At 39.5% G+C, this 19,284-nt stretch overlaps 2 protein-coding genes and 1 long non-coding RNA gene across 5 annotated transcripts in view; 2 read left to right on the top strand and 1 right to left on the bottom strand.

The window, feature by feature from the left end:
* LOC146482980 (uncharacterized) overlaps nucleotides 1-3,212 on the top strand; it is a 4,354-nt gene extending 1,142 nt beyond the window's left edge. Inside the window, exon 2 of the mRNA XM_085106610.1 lies at nucleotides 557-3,212. Within this exon, the coding sequence (XP_084962736.1) occupies nucleotides 557-1,171 (615 nt within the window). The 3' untranslated portion in view covers nucleotides 1,172-3,212. The remainder of the gene's footprint in view (nucleotides 1-556) is intronic.
* LOC146482978 (uncharacterized) overlaps nucleotides 1-19,284 on the bottom strand; it is a 57,120-nt gene that overhangs the window by 6,315 nt on the left and 31,521 nt on the right. The window lies entirely within an intron of this gene.
* The window catches only part of LOC146482979 (uncharacterized), a 31,424-nt gene continuing 22,593 nt past the window's right edge, over nucleotides 10,454-19,284 (top strand). Inside the window, exons 1-2 of one of the 3 annotated variants that reach the window (XM_085106596.1) lie at nucleotides 10,454-10,781; nucleotides 14,039-14,131. The gene's annotated coding sequence lies outside the window, so the exon portion shown is untranslated. Of the gene's footprint in view, nucleotides 10,782-12,274; nucleotides 14,132-19,284 lie in introns of those variants that run through there. The other 2 variants (XM_085106597.1, XM_085106595.1) reach the window with 2 other exon arrangements.

Here is a 19,284-nt window from a genome sequence, read left to right as displayed (position 1 = left end):
TTCGGGTGCTTTAACACTGAACCTCGTGGGAGCTCGGATATAGCTCAGTATTAGAACATCCGAACTAGTAAGATTTCATTTTACCTGGTATAGCACCCTTGTGGCAATTCGTGAATACGACACAAACGAAGTTAATTTTCTTGCGGTGAGTATTTTAAAGCTTCAAAAAATACGGCCTAAGGTCGTGTTAGAACACTAGTCTTGTCTTCCAAAGTGTTTCTCCAGGATCAGAAGTTCGCACAAAATTAAATATAATAAGTAATTAAAAACAAGATATAACTATAAAAGTTAACGTCAAAAAAGAACGACGTTTCGACCGTCCGACGGTCATTTTCAAGTTCAAGGTAAGAAGAAAAATTATCATGTGCTTATATACAATTGTGAAACGACTAATGAGATACTGATTAAAAGCTCCAAGATATCTACATACAAAACAAGATACACTCATATAGATATTCAGAGTCAAGCCTTGAACCCCAATGTTATATACATTGTATTACACAATTATTCCACGGAAACCAGTCATTTACGAACTATCTTTCTTTGCTATTGCTAGGTGACACTCAATAAGGAGTATTACATGACGCCTTTGTGGCTCAAAACACACGCATCCTACATCGACAGCCATTATTCCATAGCTGACCACCAAATAACGTTTAACGCAGGCTCATTATATCGAGCGCTACTGTTGCAAGTCCCATTGGTGGTTGCTAATGCCATGACGGATGAAACACCGCTGACCGTTGAAATAGCAGTAGCTAACGACGTCAGCATCGGAGAGTCAGTTGACAGTGATATTGCCTATGGTCTGTCAGACGGAACCAACTTCATTGGATTCCAAACACATGATAAAGGAAACTATCGCAAAATTGTCCCTTGTTTTGGAATTCAGGCTAAATCCGGGTCGACCATGATTGTTCAAAAGAAATTCGAAAACAAAGATCCAACCCCAAGCGACAAATTCTACCCCGATAAGTTTGTCTTTACTTTCAAGCTGAAGAGATCATGGGGCTCGTGCTTCACTGTGCACGATGGCGGCTTCTCCAAGACGCTAAAGTACAATGTGCGACTGATGCTCAGCAAAGGCCTTACTCTCGAGATTTATAAAACGGATAAAAGAGAAAGGGTCGGTATCAAGTATATCAATACCACCATTGTGAATACTGAATAGCACTTGACGATGAATGACTTTTCACCGCGTTATACACCTTCTACCTTTATGCAATACGGATTTTCTTTCCTAAACGTGAAAAGCAAGGTATAAAATACTATGTGAAAATATGGTTCGCCAATAAGGACACGAACCACGGTCTCCTGCATCCACTTAGTACGAGTATAATTCCTTGAATTGCTGTCTGTTTCTTTCCTAGAGGCCGTTTCACCCTATCAGTAGAACCTTAAGGTAGCGCACAACGGCTTCCAGCATTTCCCAGAACTTAGAATTTGATGAATCATTACTACCACTCTTTATCAGCTGATACTCAGAATCTACTGATACTAAATCTACTGAATCGCCGTTGTGAATAGCTAGCTCAGCAGCTCAACAGTGACTTACGTACTCGTAGCTCGACAAAAATGAAAGGTGAGAAAAAGTAGAACTACATATTTTTCCCAACTATTAACAGTGTTCATCGATTTCTTGACTCTCACTTCCTAATCAACGATCAGACATGTTCTATCCCAGGCCTTTATGTTCTCACCCTCACCTCCCGTATACCGATGTTTAGGCCAGTTTGTTTGATTCATACCATTAATGTAGTATCAAGTGATAAAGAGTGGTAGTAACAAACTATCCAATCATAAGTGCGAAAGCTCTATTTTTCTCGTAAAATGCTGTGATTAACCCCAGGTAACTGTCACGAAGGGATTGCATTCAGTTTTTCATTATTTAAATTGTAAATCATTTCACGTTTACATGTTTGCTTCCAAAGCCGTCAGGATGTATAGCGTCTTCAAAATAGTAATTTGATACAGAGTTCCTCTGTGACCGTAAATTTGAATTTTCAAAAAAGAGAAAGCTTTTACCCCTGCATTTAAATCATGGACAGTGAGTAAAGACGCAAACACCAATGAATTTTGGTGGAAAAGGTAATGTAGTTATAAGCTTTTTAAAAGCCCTCGCAAGTTGATTTATATAGGGCTAATTGATTATTTAAAGTTATAGTTCGTACTGGACTTCATGACAGTGAATGAAAGCATAAAATATATTTAACAATTAGATTATGAGCTCGAGATTTTTATCGCGTGATAGCTGATGTGGGCGCAGCCCGCATCAGCTATCATGCATAGAAATCGAGAGCGAATAATCTAATTGTTTTAGTATAAATCTACTTGTCGTTCAAAGCTAAACAAGTAAATTATCTATATCCTCATCGCAGACACTTCGTAAACGCGAGGAAGCGGGCGCCATTTTGTTGAAAACCGCCACTCACTATCTCAGTATCACAGAATAGATAGCGAGGAGCGTAGCCAATTAGAGAACGGCATTCGTGATAGAACACTAGTAGATTTATACTAATTTTTATTATAACATAGCACGCGCGCTTCCCTCTCTAATTCCTATTGGCGTCATCGTGGTACATTTCTCAACATACGCACGGCTGTGCGTTCATAAGATGAGGTGCGCAAATCAGTCAAACTCGGGTTTCCGTCGCTTAGTGTTTACAAAGTTTCCCTAGAAATGGACAAAAACTGATAGTGAAGTACTATCCGACTTTTATCTTGGAATTGGGTATTCTCCGATTGTACGTGCTGGCACAACGTAAACATCGTGGTGAATCAAAACCCTAGTTCGGCCTTTAACTTTGACTTGAACATTTGAGTAATTAAACATTCTATGGGCTTGGAAACTCGTTTGTCAACAACAAGCCTGACTTTAAAGTAATTCAAACAAGCAGATTTTCATTGAAAATATCATACCATCCATACCATCATGGTGTGTTAGTAACCAGCCAATAAGAACCTTTGTTTTCTTGTGCAGGGCTTTGAGAGAATTTTGTAATGAATCGCAAATTAAATAAAACCTGTTTTCTGCGAACTACTTTGTTGTCACTTTGTTATAAAAGAATTGGTTCATGCTTTTAGCTGTACGTCAATAGAGTTATGGATACACTTGGGACGTTTAGAGGGCATTCAAGAAGCTAGAGTTGCTCTGGTATTGGCAACGCCTCAAGCAACTCTTACGAGTCGTGCTCTCCAACTTCCTGCGTACACCGTAACTCGATATACGCACGCTAAGCATGAACCAGTTCTTAAGTGAATTAAAGCCTCCCACAAAGAGGAAAACGGAAAAGGTTTTTTTTGTAAATCTCGCGTTCTCACGGACCGGAAAAGTGCCATCCGTATTTGGAACACATCCGACAAAGACAGTACGTTTCAACGGTAGCAAACCACAAGAAACCCACATGCTCTATTTCTGTATTTTAAAGAGGACGTGATTTAATTGTATTTTGGTGTCATTTTGAGACATTTTGGAAAGGATTTGAACCAGCCGGCTGATGATGTTACTTCAGATTATTCCAAATGGGATCGGAAGCTAGACTACCGTTCAACTAAATGATTTAATTGAAATCCGGAAAGGATATTCAAGTCTTTGTGCGGCATGCCGGATTGAATCCAATGAAAATACATTATATATAGACAAGCTCTTCGTGTTGTTTTAAATGATTGTGGTAGTTTTGCAAAGTTCTACTTCAAAAGTTAGGTGTTTCATCACTTTTAAATAGGCGAGTACAAGACATGCTCATTCTTCTATATAAATGTATGAGTGGTTTAGCACCCCTTTATCGTAGAACTGAAGTAAACTGCAATAGAGGATATTAGCAACTGTTTACGCGCTTCCAAGCAAAATGTTTGTCCTCTCCTGATTAAGTTTCTCGCGGGGAGACTCCAACCAAAGGTTCAGTTCTTTATCCTTTCGCAATTTGCAACTGAACTTTACCAAAATGATGGAGGAGAGGAGGGTGTGTTTTGGGGGAAAGCTTATTATTGGAGGAAATTTTGCCCTACTCAATTGGTAAGGTAAGGCGCCTCTACACGATAAGCTGAAAGTTGAAAAACTCGAGTTGGCATGTGCGAACTTTGCAACAACAGTTGGCAAACAGGTTGGCGACGAATTAGAACTTGTCGCTAATCTCGCCAACCTTTTATTTGCCAACTCGTCTCTGTTTGCAGATGTACATTTGACGTGTCAATGCCTGTCAAACGCGAGTTGTCCACTTTTAACCAATGAAAGTTCGCGCTCTCTTCACGTGAATTTCATCATTTGTGACAAACTGTACAAGACGGTGGCTGAAGAGGAGAAAATAGCCATGATCATTTCATCTACGAAATTCAAAACTTTTCGCAAACGTTTCTCTGTTTCGTTTTACGTACGCCGATGAAGTATATACAGTATCAGGCAGGAAGCAGCAATTCTTCTTTATGCCACTGTGACACAACACTCGCATGAGACGCCATTTTCATTACGTTTGCCGTGTCATGGAAAGCAGGAGGTTGTTAACTGTTACTACAGTTTTCCAACTCCTGCAACTCTAGTTTGTGAAAGCGCCTTAAGGATACTTCCTGGGTTCGCGGGTGTCCTTTGGAAAAAAATTCGTACGCGCGCAAGTTTTAATAAACCTCTAACAAACTATGTATCATTATAAAGCTTAATAAATGTAGTTTCCTATAAAAAATATAATTTAGCGATTTTTTCCTTTTTTAAGTGGCAGGAGCCAGTAGAACCTCGAATCGACCGATGGTCTTTCCATTGAATTAATCGGTTATCGAACGCCGCGCGACGAACGAAATCGCTGCACAGTGTTATTCACAAGGCATCAATCAACAAAAAGGAAAAAGTATCGCGTTGCAGACACGTTTTAGACTCCGCTGTTGTGATCGAGCGAGATGGGGAAAGTGGCGAAAGGAAAACGTAAACATCAACCAGGAAAATGGGGGAAAACCAAGGCTAACGAAACCGAAAGCGCGTCAGCGGAGAGTATGAGGAGTGCACTGATATCAGAGATGAAATCTATTGGGTAGGTTGTTCGTTTTGATTGCGTGTAATGTAATTTACGCTTCAAACTAAAGCGTGATCACCTTCGACAGAACCTTCAACGTCGACTAAAGTTTCTTGGTCGAACCAAGAGCCTTTGTTGCTCTCTGCAAGATCACGTTTTCGATCTTCGCTGAAACCTATCTTTCCTTTTTTTCTTAGGCCCTCGCTTCTTCCGGGATTTTATCCACAGGCTCTTTTCGTTTGTTGATGACTTTTCCATGTGGGAAGCGCGAACAGTATAAAATTCGAAGAGAGAAATTTTCTGCAGGCGAGATGTAAACAAATATGCTTATTTCTGAAATAAGAGCTGGATGAAGCGTTTTGCCGCGAAAATTCCTCTGGGGCGTCTCGCACTGAGAAGATTATGACACCTTTTTCATTTATTTACTTTTATATGGAAATACGTTTTCCTAAATATCTCGCGCTTTTTTTTAATATTTTTCAATTTTTTTTTCAGTAAATGTTAGATAAAATCCCCAAATTCTATTTAGTCGAAAAAAATGTTTTTTCACTTTTTCACCCTATCGAACCCAGGAAGTACCCTTAAGATTACAGCTCAAACCAGCTAATATTAACAGTCTTTTCGCGTATCAATTCGGGAGAGCTTTCTGCCAGACGGATTTACTAGTGTACCTCGATTTCGGGAAGACGGGAAAGAAGGGTTTATATGCCGAATTTTGGAGTACAGCCATGCTTAAAATAGATTACATAGTCTCCTTCACAGAATACGTTTACAGCTATTGAACGTTAATACGCATCCTTAAGGCGCGCGCAGTCCACATTGCAATGTCACTTACGCAATGTCTTAAACATGCGTAAAAAACACATTGACACGTAAGGGGCTATAGCTCTTGTGGATGGTCAGTTAGGGTTATTGCCCCTTGAACAACAACAACAACAACAACAAATAACGATCAGTTTCTTTGCCGATTCTGAAACTTTGGATCCACTGAAAATTAAAAGTCTGTGTTAAAGAAGTTTTTTCTATTTTTCTCCGCTATTGGTTTAGTTTTTTTTTCTATTTATCTGATAAGTTGTGTGCAAATGTTCTACATAGTGTGAATAAAGAATTGAATTGAAATTGAATTAGCTCTGCAATCCTTGCAAATGCTGTTAAGTTTACTTCAAAGATTTGCACCAGTTAGGTCAGTTCATGTATTCTTACAAGACCTCATCCTTACCAATAACATTTTGTAACAATTTCCTTCAAAACACACAATTTCGCACCTACAATACCCGGAAACGCCCATACCTTACAACTACGTTATTGTCCTACAAAATTAGGGGATTTTTTTCCTTGTCGTTTTTCTTCTGAACTAATTCGATAACTTGCCGACCCCAATTATTTTTCAATTAAAACCAGCTTAACTCATTATTTTTTAAGTGTTTTTAAATGCTTTCGTAATTAGACAATATGCATTAATTGAGCAATTACAATCGTTTTTTTAACAGAAGCTGAATCATTTCCACTTGAGTTTGACTCATTAACGACCTTGTTCAGCAACAGTTTAAAAAATAAAAATATCTGTGAAGATTTTCGCGCAAACGTCCTTAATTAAATAAACACAAACTACAAAAGTATAAATACAGCATGAAAAGCCAAAATTAACCTAATTAAAGTATGATTAATGGTCACACTATTGCTTTCCGATGTTTTAGCAAAGTACGATGCGACAATTAGATGTAGCGATTCTGCACTAATGTGGTAATAAAGACACCTCTGAAAGTAAACTGAGTGAACTTGAAGTACTGTGTATTTCACCCGGAGGGGGGGGGGGGGGGGGCGGTACTCCCCTATATGAGCTAAATAGGTATGCGTTGTGCCAAAGGGTATGGGTTTGAAGCCGTTACGGTCTTAAATAGGAGATAGATTTTAACCATTTTGGTCTTAAAGTCTGAAAAACGGTGTGGGCTCTAGATGCCAGGTCTGAAAATGTGTATTAACTTTGCAGGCCATGTTCGAAAACGGGTACCAAAAAATTGCATATTTTGGTCTGAAATTAAGGTCAGGGTTTGGAGAAGCGAGCCGCTCATCCCCACCAAAAATTCGCAACAGCACACCCCCCACCCCCGACCCCCGACCCCCGGGTGTGTTACAAAGCGCTGGAATAAAATAAAAAGAAGGAACTTCTTTATATATTCAAAGATAGGACTCAGAACGTTTAGCATCTCAAATAGCTACGAAACTGAGGAAAGAAATGCCTCTGGCTCCAAGGCTCAGACAACCTTTTAACCTACGAGATGATGCCGGCGGAAGTACTATTCAAGTATACATTTCATGCTCTGTAAACATGTTAAAATGTCTTCTTCTGCGCCGCAAAGGGAGAATGTAAACAAAATACCGAGCTTCGGGAATTGGTTTTCAACTCCAGATCTAAGCATAATAAGAGTATTGCTAAAAATAACATGTAAGCACAAAGGAGTTTCTATAATTAGTTTGGCTAAAATGCCAAGTAAAGGGCCCAGAAACCTGCAAAAATACCATTTCTAACCAGACAGTTAGCACTATTCCAGCATTCCATAGCGACAGTACGCAAGCAAGAACAAACAAACTCTTTTTTCTTTTTTTCAGATTTCCAGAAGGAATCATTGTGACTGAGGCACATGGAAAAGGAACATGTTTGACCTTGTTTCTTATGCTTGCGTCGAGAAGTTAGAAATGAGTGTTGACAGATGGCTCACTTATGTTTCCGCGCCTATAAACTGGGGTGAATACGGCCCTATTATAAACTAAACTAAATAACGTAATACAGGGGAACTCCGCCCTAAAGGGGTAACTTTTGCCCCTAAAGAATACTTGAGGGTTACAAAAATAGACTGCGACTGAACCGGATACGCAGGAATTTAAATCAAGTACTAGAAAAGGTTACAAAAACTGAGAAGAAAATCCTGGCGACTATCATGCAAAACGGATAACTTTCAATCACGTAGAAGGTCGAATATGACACAGGGGTAAAACGGTTCACTATTTGCATACAAAAGGGAAACCATTTCGGTAAATGTTGAAATGTGAAAGGTTAACACGTGCGCTCTAGGCGCGCGTTTTTGCGCGTTTTTTAGGACATATTCTGTTTATTAGGGCAAATTTATGCTATGTTGTATGTGGATCTGTTGACCGGTAATGAATAATATCCAAATGGCTAAAGTAAAAGAATCAAATTATAATTAATGTTTAAGAATAAGAATGTATTTATCACATTCACGGAATATCACGGAAGACGTCCCAAACTGACGCACTTTTAGACCGCCATCAGCATCCTACGGCACTTCATACAATTAGTAGGGAAATTTTAATTGAACAAAACAAATCATTCATGGTTCCCTTTGTATTCAATATCTTGTTTAGAACACAATAAGCAACTCAACCCCTTCAACATTTTCAACACATGCGCACAGAAACAAACAGATCAATTCATAAAGACTTTTTCTTCGGCCGGGTGATCAACATTGTCTCGGTAGGGGAGTCTCGGTTCATTTTCTGTCTTTTCAACTCTCTGCTGCGGTTTGGACCTGTTCCATGTACCTTTATGTCAAGAATTTTAACCATGTGGTTTTAACTTCGTATCTTACGTCACGCTCATATTTATCAGTTTCTACAACCCTGGCCAATTGGTTTCGGGACACTTGACTTTTTTTTTACAAGTTTTGTTGTAAAATTAGACAACTGCCGATAGCTTGAGGTCGCACAAAGAATCTTAGGAACTTGATTCCCCCTCTCCCCCTAAAGAGTCCCTAAACAATGTTAAAGTTGATAAAATGTCCAAGATTTTCGTGACATGTCTGTCTCCGGCCTGACTCTTGACATTTTTTAGAGGGGGGGGAGGGGGAAAAATTTTCATGCTTTTAAGTAAAAAAATTCAAATGTCCCGAAAGTTTTGGCCAGGATTGTAGGTTTTATTACATTTCGCAAGACTCACAAGTCACAAAAAGAGCCTTCTACAACAATTTTAATAGCCGGACCTCTCCTCAAAAACACTTATTCATAACGTACACTTTTTCGCGACGACAAAGTTATTTTTTTTTTCTATTGTTCCTTAGGTCGATCCTGTTATTCTAACATCCAACAAAGTATGTTCTGAAATCTCCCCAATCTATCTTTAAGGTCCATGATCACATCGGAACTAGTTAGCCAATGCTGTTCCACCATGTTGGTTTAAAAAAGTAACATTTTCAGAAACAATAGTGCGGTTGGAGCATTGTTATTAATTCTGACTCGTGTAAATTCTGCAATGATTTACTTCAGAAATTCGATATTTTGTTGTCTTGCTTTTTTTCTCGCTAAAAAAACACTACTCAGCCTGGCCTTGTGTTTATAAAACTGGCGAAAGACTACACGTTAAACACGAAGCACACTCCCCCGGCGGGGGCGTCAATCAATCATGTGCTCGATCATGTGCTTCGACTTCCTTCACTATACTTAACAAGCACCGCCAGTAATTTTTAAACTCAACAATGCACCCGGTTTATTTAAGGTGGCCATTAACAAAGAGCTACTAAGCAGTACTGTGGTAGTGTAAAATCGTCAAATAAAAGATTCTGAGCAGTACTGTTTGCTCTTGTACTGTTTATTACCTTGTGTAAGGTAGTTCTAACTTTTAAATCTGTTGAAATTCTTAAGTGTGACCACTTAAATGAAAACAACTGAAAAGTTCTTTCCTCCGCTGTTTAATGTCTTGCACATGGTGTGGTCCTCACGTTTGACAGTTTGACTGAAGTGTGCGGACGTCCATTCACATGAAAACCAGTGAGCAGAACTGTCCTGTGGCGCCCCTTATACTGAGTCGTACGTATACAGGGTGGTCCTATCTTTGAGGCCCTGGATGAAATCCTTAACTGTGACCAGCAACTGCTGAGCATTGCTTCAGCCCCCCTCCTCTCCAGGTGGAATACCCCTCGGAAGTTTTATTGGTTGTGTGACTCCAGGTTCTGATCGGCCTATTTCATACCAAAATATACCTCTTAAGACCTGATTTTTAAAATAAATACACGTTCGCAAACTTGGAGACCAAAGTGTTTAACACTTTTGGCTATTTCAGAACGAAAGGCAGTAGGTACCTTAACAGTTCTTGCAAGGGGGTATCCTCCATCCTTCCCATGTCCCATTTAATGTGCTGTGCAAATCGGTTAGGAGTTCTGAGTTTGTAGATAAAATCTCCACTATACCAATTCAAATGAAAGCTTTTTATCGTTTTATCACTTACATGGGGTGATTTTTATTTCGCGGTATAAAGAGATTCTAAATTTTAAGTCCCCCAGGGATAAACGCCTCACTAGTGTGACACTGGGAAGGTTCCAAGTGTGACTTCCCCCTCGCGTCATTTGTTGCAAACTGATATCTGAGATTGTATTTTACAAATAACCAACCTTGCCCCTCAAGACATTCTAGTGGCAAGGTCAAGATTCAATATTTACCTTGATATGCCAATCAAACCCTGGCTTTCGTAATACAAGAGTCTGGCCCATCCCCCGGACATTCCCACAGCACGTCCTACAAGTTTGCTGCTTGAAGCAACGCGAGAACGAATTACTAATACAATTAGTAATATTCTCTGGTCCTTCGATCGAGCTTATCTCTACAAGCGAGCCCTAGATGCATTTTTCTGACGAGCGCCTTAATTTGACTTCTTCAGAGATCAGGAAGGCGTTTTAAAGAAGCTCCACGTTTATTTGTTCACTTAAATCAGTGGAGTACCCGGAATTGATTTCTGTTGCCTTTGAATCAGTACTCAGCTGCTCCAGTAAGGTGGGTCCCTACAGTCTTTCTACATTTGAAAAACTGTTCTACATCTCCCGATAATTGTATCTTTTCGAAAGATAATAATTGAGGAGTCATACGATCAAGGATTGAGGAAACGTGTTTTCGCATTGCAGTCTATAATCCTCGTTAGACTAAACCCTCGCACGTGGAATATTTCCCCGAAGAAAATAACTTCACAAAATCTTTCGATTGATTCAAATGACATTTTGTTCCAAGCTTGTGGTACTGTTCTTTCGAGAAGGCCGGCGTGGAACATTGTCACGAGACTACGAGAGTAAGGCGCGCGGGCGGAAGATGTACCGCGGGCAGCGTAGGTTGTTTTAGCAAACAATTTTTGATGACGACATCCCCCTTTTCGGCTCCTTTAACCGACCTATATTTTAGCTGCTATAAAAGCTAAGGGGTACAAACTATAATGGCAGTAACATAGTTATTATAAAGTCACACAGGAGTCACCGAAACTAAGTTATACACTAAGGAGGAGCCGAGGAACATTGAGTTATTACTTTGCTTATGCAATCGAAGTATGACATCGATCGTTTTAGTCACAATTTATTCAAACCAACCAACTAATCCAACAAAAATGTAGATGGCTTTCAAGTAATTGACTGCGATCAGGCTCTATTCCTCCCTACAGCGTTCAATAACTCCAAATAAACCCTATCATGCACATTGTGTAGGAGAAATTAAGGATTCCAGACTGATTGAAATTGAATAGGGGCGGACCAAGAGGTGTTGCAGGGGGTTTGGCCGAAGTAAGTACCCTAGATAATTCCGGCTTTATTTGGAGAATTTGAGTTTCCGCCCGAGTCGTACACATCCGTTTTTTTCTCGCTTCTGTTATCTATCGTCTCGAATTTGACATTGAGACAAACAAATATGCAAAATCATTTCCTTAGTAAGCTAGTACGTGGCGCTTTTTCAGACAAGTTTCGGTAAAAATACGTAACACGGGGTCATGCAAGTGACTGTTAACTGTTGACCACATATTTTTTTTGGTGAACTGGTCAAACCGGATTTTAGCCGGGCATTTACGTGAGGCAAAGAGATTTTTTTCAATGCATACCAAGTCAACAAGAGATCCTTCGCCTGCAGCAAAAATTCACACGATTTCAGAACTCAAAACGTCCGGCTTTCTCGTCATTACAAAAATTTCTCGCAAAGCGTTAAAGGCGCACTGTCACGGCGATTTTCTATATTTTGGTCAACGCTGCTCCGCTCCGGTGGATGTTTGACAAAGAATCCTTTTCCTAACATGAAATTGCTGTTAGAGCGCCGGGAGGAAAATTTCAAGTGATTTAGCCAAGAAAGATAACAACTTGAAAAAATTGGCCATTTTTTTCAAGTTTTTCCTGTGTACTGTGGAGAAGTCGCATAAAATTGTTTATAGCTTATAAACAATTTTATGCGACTTCTCCACAGTACACAGGAAAAACTTGAAAAAAATGGCCAATTTTTTCAAGTTGTTATCCAGTTCCATCCAAGCCATCAACAGCCAAACATAATTGATACTAGGTTCTGTGCATTAGTGGGGTTATTGTTAACAAAGCTGAACCATTATTTTGACGATTCCATTGATTCAAATATGTTTTTCTGGCTATTCAGAATAGGTGACACTGCCGGCTTTAAATACAAACAACAAGCACCTTGAATAAGATTGCTCCACAGACACGCATACTCAATCCCAAAAGGCTGAATCACATTCAATAAAAATGAACCGTACGGTGCAGAGCTGTACTAGTGTTAGAATGTAGACAGGATCTTCATAAAAGATATTTGGGGTGAAACAACTGTAAAATTCCGAATGTATACCCCCACTAACTTGATTAAGCTGCTGAAATCTTTCCGATACAAAGCCCAAACCTCCACCTCCTACCGAATTCAAGCCCACTGATATACTTTTAGGGTTGAATGTCTTAAGCTTTAAGCTAGTGTTTCAAGAACCTGTTTGCATTGTGAAACCCACCCAATGTTGACAAACTAAATTCAAAACAAGCCCCACTCTCTTAGAAAATGAGTCGTCTGAAAACTCTTTTGAACGAATAAAGTGAGCTCAAGGTTTCAGTTCAGGCCTTATATTCGGCAACGATGTCTTGGCAAAGATACCTACCTCAGGGACTGAGGAGGCGATCAAGGATTAACGAACGAAGTAGGCATTGGGTGGTAGAGAACAGCGACGTTGGCCCGGGGGAGGGGGAGAGGGTGAATCTCCCACTTGATTTGAAACGTACGGGGATCCTGGTCAGAAAATTTTAGATAAACTAAAAAGGGAGGCCGATCTGCGCGTGGCTCGAGCATTACTTAATCCCAAAAAGATACTATTAAAAAATATTGCATCATTGAATGTCCAGGGTGTGAACGACGAAAATGACTATATGCCGCATGCTTCTTAAAATCAGTGACTCGTGTAATCGATGTCATGTCTGATAAGTCTGCGCCACCATCCTTTCTTGGCCCGCAAAAAAACCATTTACACTACAAGGGTCACAATACACAGAACCCTAGACGGTACCTGGATGGCTGAAGATATTAGCGCTCTATTCTGGACATTCTAAGCGATACCAAATCGGCAATTTACACCCCTAAGCGAGACGAAGAGCATGCTGCACCATTCACATGGCAGTAATCTTGTTGAGGCCCTGTGTGCCACACAGGAAGAAGGGCGATGAGTGACCTCATCATTTCCCTCACGTGCAATTATTTTTTTTGTTCCTGATGCATCTACGATTTATCTGAACTTCGGAATTTCAAACAAAATGCCACATTACTATACTTGATTACTATACTGGATTACACAGTTTTTCCTTTTTTAGTGTTGTTTCGAGAGTTATGGCTCGGTGGAATAACCAGCCTAGAACTTTTTTCTAACAGTTTGTTAGAAACCAAACGTCTGATCATCTTTTCATCACAGGACTGTAACGCCATTTGACTTTGATGTGTTCAGATTTGATGTTTGTTACTCCGTCAGTATTACAATACCCCGGTGACCCTACCTACTAATTTGGTATGAGGTCAATAGAAGACGCAAGTCACACTTGACATAATTATATCAGCAACAGCAAACAGGTCAATCAAGTCACTTCTGTCGTAATACAAATCCGCTCAGGAATCCAGCCGGCTATCTCAACCTCCAACAACACCCACAACACGCAACAGCAACAACACACGCAATTTGATTTCGGCGCGTTCGCCAGAATAGAAATCTTTGGCACATTTTTAACAAGAGGTTACTTCAATTTCAGAAGCATTCGTTCAACGAGGGCTACTTAAAAGTTGTTTTTGGAGCGTCGGATTACCTTATCTTCGCTGGTGGAAAGAGGAACAGTTTATCTGAGGTAAGGCAGCATGTGATTTTTTTTTTCCGTTTACCGCTGCTTGTTCAACCACCTACAAAGGTTATTTCTACTCTTTCTACTTCAAGTGTTTGGCAGTTTTACTTCTTTTGTGTCGTCCGACAAAACGTCTACACGATGATCGATTCACAAGGACACTTAACACATGGAGTAAAAATACCATGTCTTTTGTCGAGGGAGTTGATGTCCCTTCTTTCTGATTTGTGCCTTGTCAACTGATAAACAGACAGTCAATACCATCGCCTCATGAAAACCAGCACTGAGTAAAGCGGTCGAAACGTCGCGATCCTTGACTAATCACGAGACAAACGATCAACTGAGCTATCATCATCAATAAGTTTGAGAATTCCGGTGTGCGTGTTACCACACTTCCGACGGCGTAAACACGAACTCCAGGATCAGGAAAAGCGGTATCACGCTAAGAGATCATTTCTTTTTCATATCCAGCTAGAAACGTCGTTGTCATTGAAACAGCCTACTCTACGGAAAGATCTTGTTGCTTCAAAGTACGCTCAGAAAAAAATAAGAGTTTCAAGACACTAAAACGGAAGGATTTTATTACGCACCAATATGTTACAATGTTACGTCTGTTTCATTTAGTTATGAAATATTGATTTACTTTTAGAAAACGCCAAAAGAAACCCTCGCAAGTGAATTTTGTCCCACGAGGGTGACCTTGGTTTCCGGAGACTTAGAATAAGACTGAAAAACAAAACCAAAAAATTAACGATTCCGGCAAACCAGACTACCGTGACCAGTCATACAAACTTATCATCCCTGCCGAAACAAAATCACATCAAAATTTCTCGAAAGTAGGAAAGCTTATAAGGAATCTTATTAGAAAAATACCGGAAACAATAATAGAAAAAGCTAAAGAAAACAAACAAATATCTCTGTCACCCCAGTGGTAAAGACCACATGGGTGTAGATTAACAAAGAGAAGAAAAGGGGCAACATTTAACTTAGATCGGTGGAATGCAAACTCAACACAGCATCTCATCATCTTGAGTCTTCTATTATCACATATTTTACCACATAACTGATGTTCAGACTGATAATTTTCTGATGATAAATGGGTTCGGACAGAAAAATTTCCGAGGATTTCTTAGCACATAACGGACGCTTTTTTGTAAAAAAAATTTCTTACGTAAGACTGGTAGATACAACGTATAAATAATGTGAAATTTATTGAACATAGTGTCATTTAGGTAGTTCGAATTAAACCATTTTCGCCACAAATTTTGCGCAAAAGGAACACAGAACAACTTAAAGAACTCCTGGTGTGACTGGACATTTAATCTTTGATGCTGCTGGCAACAAATTTTAAACCTGAATGTCTTAAATTTGTTCAGACTCTAAGCGGAATGGAGTCACCCTGTGGCGAGCATTTTCGCAAGCTTTGCTTGTTGTACAATGGCTAAACGTTCAGTATTTTGTACATTTTCCTAAATGTACATAATCGCAAATGTTTGAACGGTAAAATGTTCGCGCTGCGTGGGTTTTTTTTGGAAGGACAGATTGTCGTACCTCCTTGTTTGTCTACAGTTTGTTCGTCCGGAAATTTTTGTCATGAAGGTAAACTGTTTGAATACTTTTCAAAAGAGTGGTTTGAAAGAAAATACAGCCGAAAAAAGAGGAAATGCTACTTGCTCACTAAAGTGAAATGTAAATGATTGTGACTGGAATCATTAAGCACTGAAGACGCGATTGATCGATGTGCTTTATTTCGGGCGTTGGCCGGCGGGAACCATCTTCCAGAATGTATAATAAAAGCGCCTCAATCGCTCGAGCTTGTGGACGAAATTCTTCTGTTTGAACATTTAAAACTAAAGTTACTGAGCAGTGCCTACCTATGGCACTGTTTATAACGCTGTACACGGTGGCTCTAATTTTTGAATCTTTGGATGAAATCCTTAAGTGTGACCATTCCAAATGATAGCTACTGAGCAATACTTTCCTGTGGTACTATTTGTTTTGATGTACAAAGCCATTCTAACGTTTGAGTCCGTGGCTGGAAAGGAGTGACCATTCAACTGAAAGCCGGCTATTGAGCTGTAGAGCTATATACTGTGGTGCTGTTTATTAAGCTGTACAATTGGTTCTAACGTTTAAGTCTGTGGGTAAAATCCTAAAGTGTATTCAAAAGAAAGCTAATGAGTTGTACTTTCCTTTGCTGCTGTTTATTCTGCAGTGTACGTAGTGTAAGTTCGCGCGGTGCTGTTTATTATAAAGTAGATGTAGTTCTGTATTTTTTTTTTACAGTTCCACTAAGTAAACCTAAAGTCTGACCATTCAAACGAAAGCTACTGAGCAGTACTTTTCTATGGTACAGCTTAACACGCTGAACCAGCTGGTTCTAACCGTTTTGTTTTTAAGTCGGTGGATAAAATTCTAAAGTGTGGCCATTCAAATGGAAGTTACTAAACAATAATTTCCTTTGGTGCTGTTTATCATGCTACACAAGCAGCAGTCCTCACTTGTGTTGCTGTTTGTTTTCAATATGTTGTAAGATGAATTTATTAATATTGTGCGGCGAAACCGAATCACACAACAGGTCCACATTTTTAACACAATTCTGTGCTTTTGCGTAAAAGAGAAACTTCCTTTGGGTATAGACTGACACACCCGGCACCTAACACATCAGATGTATCAAAGACATAACGGTGAAGGTAGTTTAGTTTAGCTTAGTTTAGTTATTTATTTTGCCACACCACAAGGTACAATCAAATCAACCACTCATTGGCGGTATCTTTACAAGATCCGAACGCCTATAGGCCAATACTATAGTACCAAGAGAACCAGGTGTAGTGAGGTTGAGATTTTTGCTTATTGGCCTTTCAAATATATCAGCACTTTGTCGATAGCACTGAGAGACCGGAAACTTGCTAAATGACAGCTTAAAAGAGCAGTTTTTCTTTTTTTATGCCGACCCTCATAATTCTACGTATCTCCCATAGTTCATGGGTTTTTTTTGGCGACGTGAACATGCCGGAACTACAGGTAAGAATAGTTGTTCCATTCGAGAATTTGTTCACAAACTATGATTCAATTACTTTTAATGGCACTCCGACGTTGAGGACAAAATGATCAAATCGTTGACTGCGAAGGGAGTCGAGAAAAAAAGGTGGAAACAACTGCGAAGCGACGAAAGGAAAGTTGATCCTCTCTTTATAAATCGGTTGCTACTGAGAAGCAAGGCTTTTATACTGTTAGACCTCATAACATCCCGAAATCTCCCAGCTGTAATCCATCGATCAACAGACAATGCCTTCCATATTTTCGAGATATGAGTATTCAAGATTAAGACACGGATTTTTTTTTAAGAGTTTCGCCCATTGGATCTTTATTTGCTAACAACTAACCCAAAAAATTGCAATAGAGAGACAAATAGAAGTACAACCTGACACAGAAAACAAATAGTTAGGCACAACAACCTTTCCTGCTTGGCACTCGCCAGAGATATGAACGGTAATTCCTTACTTTCTTACATACTTAGTGGCAACGCCTTAAACCCGGCTGGCTCCAGTTGTTCAAAGAGCAGACAACTACCAACGAAAAAGTGGAAATGCTACTTGTTCACTAGAGTGAAATGTAGATAATTGTGACTAGAATCATTCGTTACTGAAGACGCAATTGATCGATGTGCTTTATTTCGGGCGTTGGCTGCCGGGAAACTTCTGCCAGAATTAATAATAAATAAACCGCCTCTATCCCTCGAGCTTGTGGACGAAATTCTTCTGTTTGAAGCTACAGAACAGTACCTTCCTATAGCACTTTTGATAAAATCCTTAAGTGTAACCATTCAAATGATAGCTACTGAGCAGTACTTTCCTGTGGTACTATTTATTTTGATGTACAAGGCCGTTCTAACTTTTGATTCTGTGGCTGAAATCCTAAGGTGTGGCCATACAAACGAAAGCTTCTGAGCTGCATTTTTCCTGTGATGCAGTTTAACAATTCTAACGTTTGAGTCTATGAGTGAAATCCTAAAGTGTATTCAAAAGAAAGCTAATGAGTTGTACTTTCCTTTGCTGCTGTTTATTCTGCAGTGTACGTAGTGTAAGTTCGTCTGGTGTTGTTTATTATAAGGTAAATGTAGTTCTCTATTTTTTTTTTAGTTTCGTTGAGTAAACCTAAAGACGGACCATTTAAACGAAAGCCACTGAGCACAACTTTTCTGTGGTACAGCTTAACACGCTGAAAAACTGGTTCTAACAGTTTTGTTTTAAGTCGGTGGATAAAATTCTAAAGTGTGGCCATTCAAATGGAAGTTACTAAACAATAATTTCCTTTTGGTGCTGTTTATCATGCTGCACAAGCAGCAGTCCTCACTTGTGTTGCTGTTTGTTTGCAATATGTTGTAAGATGAATTTATTAATATTGTGCCGCGAAACCGAATCACACAACAGGTCCACATTTTTAACACAATTCTACGCTTTTGCGGAAAAGAGAAACTTCCTTGGGGGTATAGACTGACACACCCGGCACCTAACACATCAGATGTATCAAAGACATAACGGTGAAGGTAGCTAGTTTAGTTTATTTATTTATTTTGCCACACCACAAGGTACAATCAAATCAACCACTCATTTGCGGGATCTTCAAACGATCCGAACGCCTATACAGGCTATAGGCCAATACTAACGTACCAACAGAACCAGGTGTAGTGAGGTTGGCAGTTTTGCTTATTGGCCTTTCAAATATATCATCACTTTGTCGATAGCACTGGGAGACCGGAAACTTGCTAAATAGACACCTTAAAAGAGCAGTTTTTTTGCCGATCTTCACAATTCTACGTATCTCCCATAGTTTATGGGCTTTTTGGCGATGTGAACATACCGGGACTACAGGTAAGAATAATTGTTCCATTCGACAATTTGTTCACAAACTATGATTCTATTACATTTAATGGCACTCCGACGTTGAGGACAAAGTGATCTGCGGAGGGAGTGGCGAAAAACGGCTCGGAAACGACTGCGAAGCGAATAAAAGGAAACGCGATCCTCTCTTTATAAATCAGTTGCTAAAATATAGTTCATACTGTTAGATCTCATAACATCCCGAAATCTCCCAGCTGTAATCCATCGATCAACAGTCCATGCCTTCCATATTTTTGAGATATGAGTATTAATTAA

Source organism: Pavona decussata, unplaced genomic scaffold (assembly GCF_977016875.1).
Source record: "Pavona decussata unplaced genomic scaffold, jaPavDecu1.1 SCAFFOLD_41, whole genome shotgun sequence".
In the NCBI taxonomy this organism is placed as follows: Eukaryota; Metazoa; Cnidaria; class Anthozoa; order Scleractinia; family Agariciidae; genus Pavona; species Pavona decussata.
The sequence above is the reverse complement of the archived record's forward strand: the minus strand, read 5'-3'. Positions and strand labels throughout refer to the sequence as shown.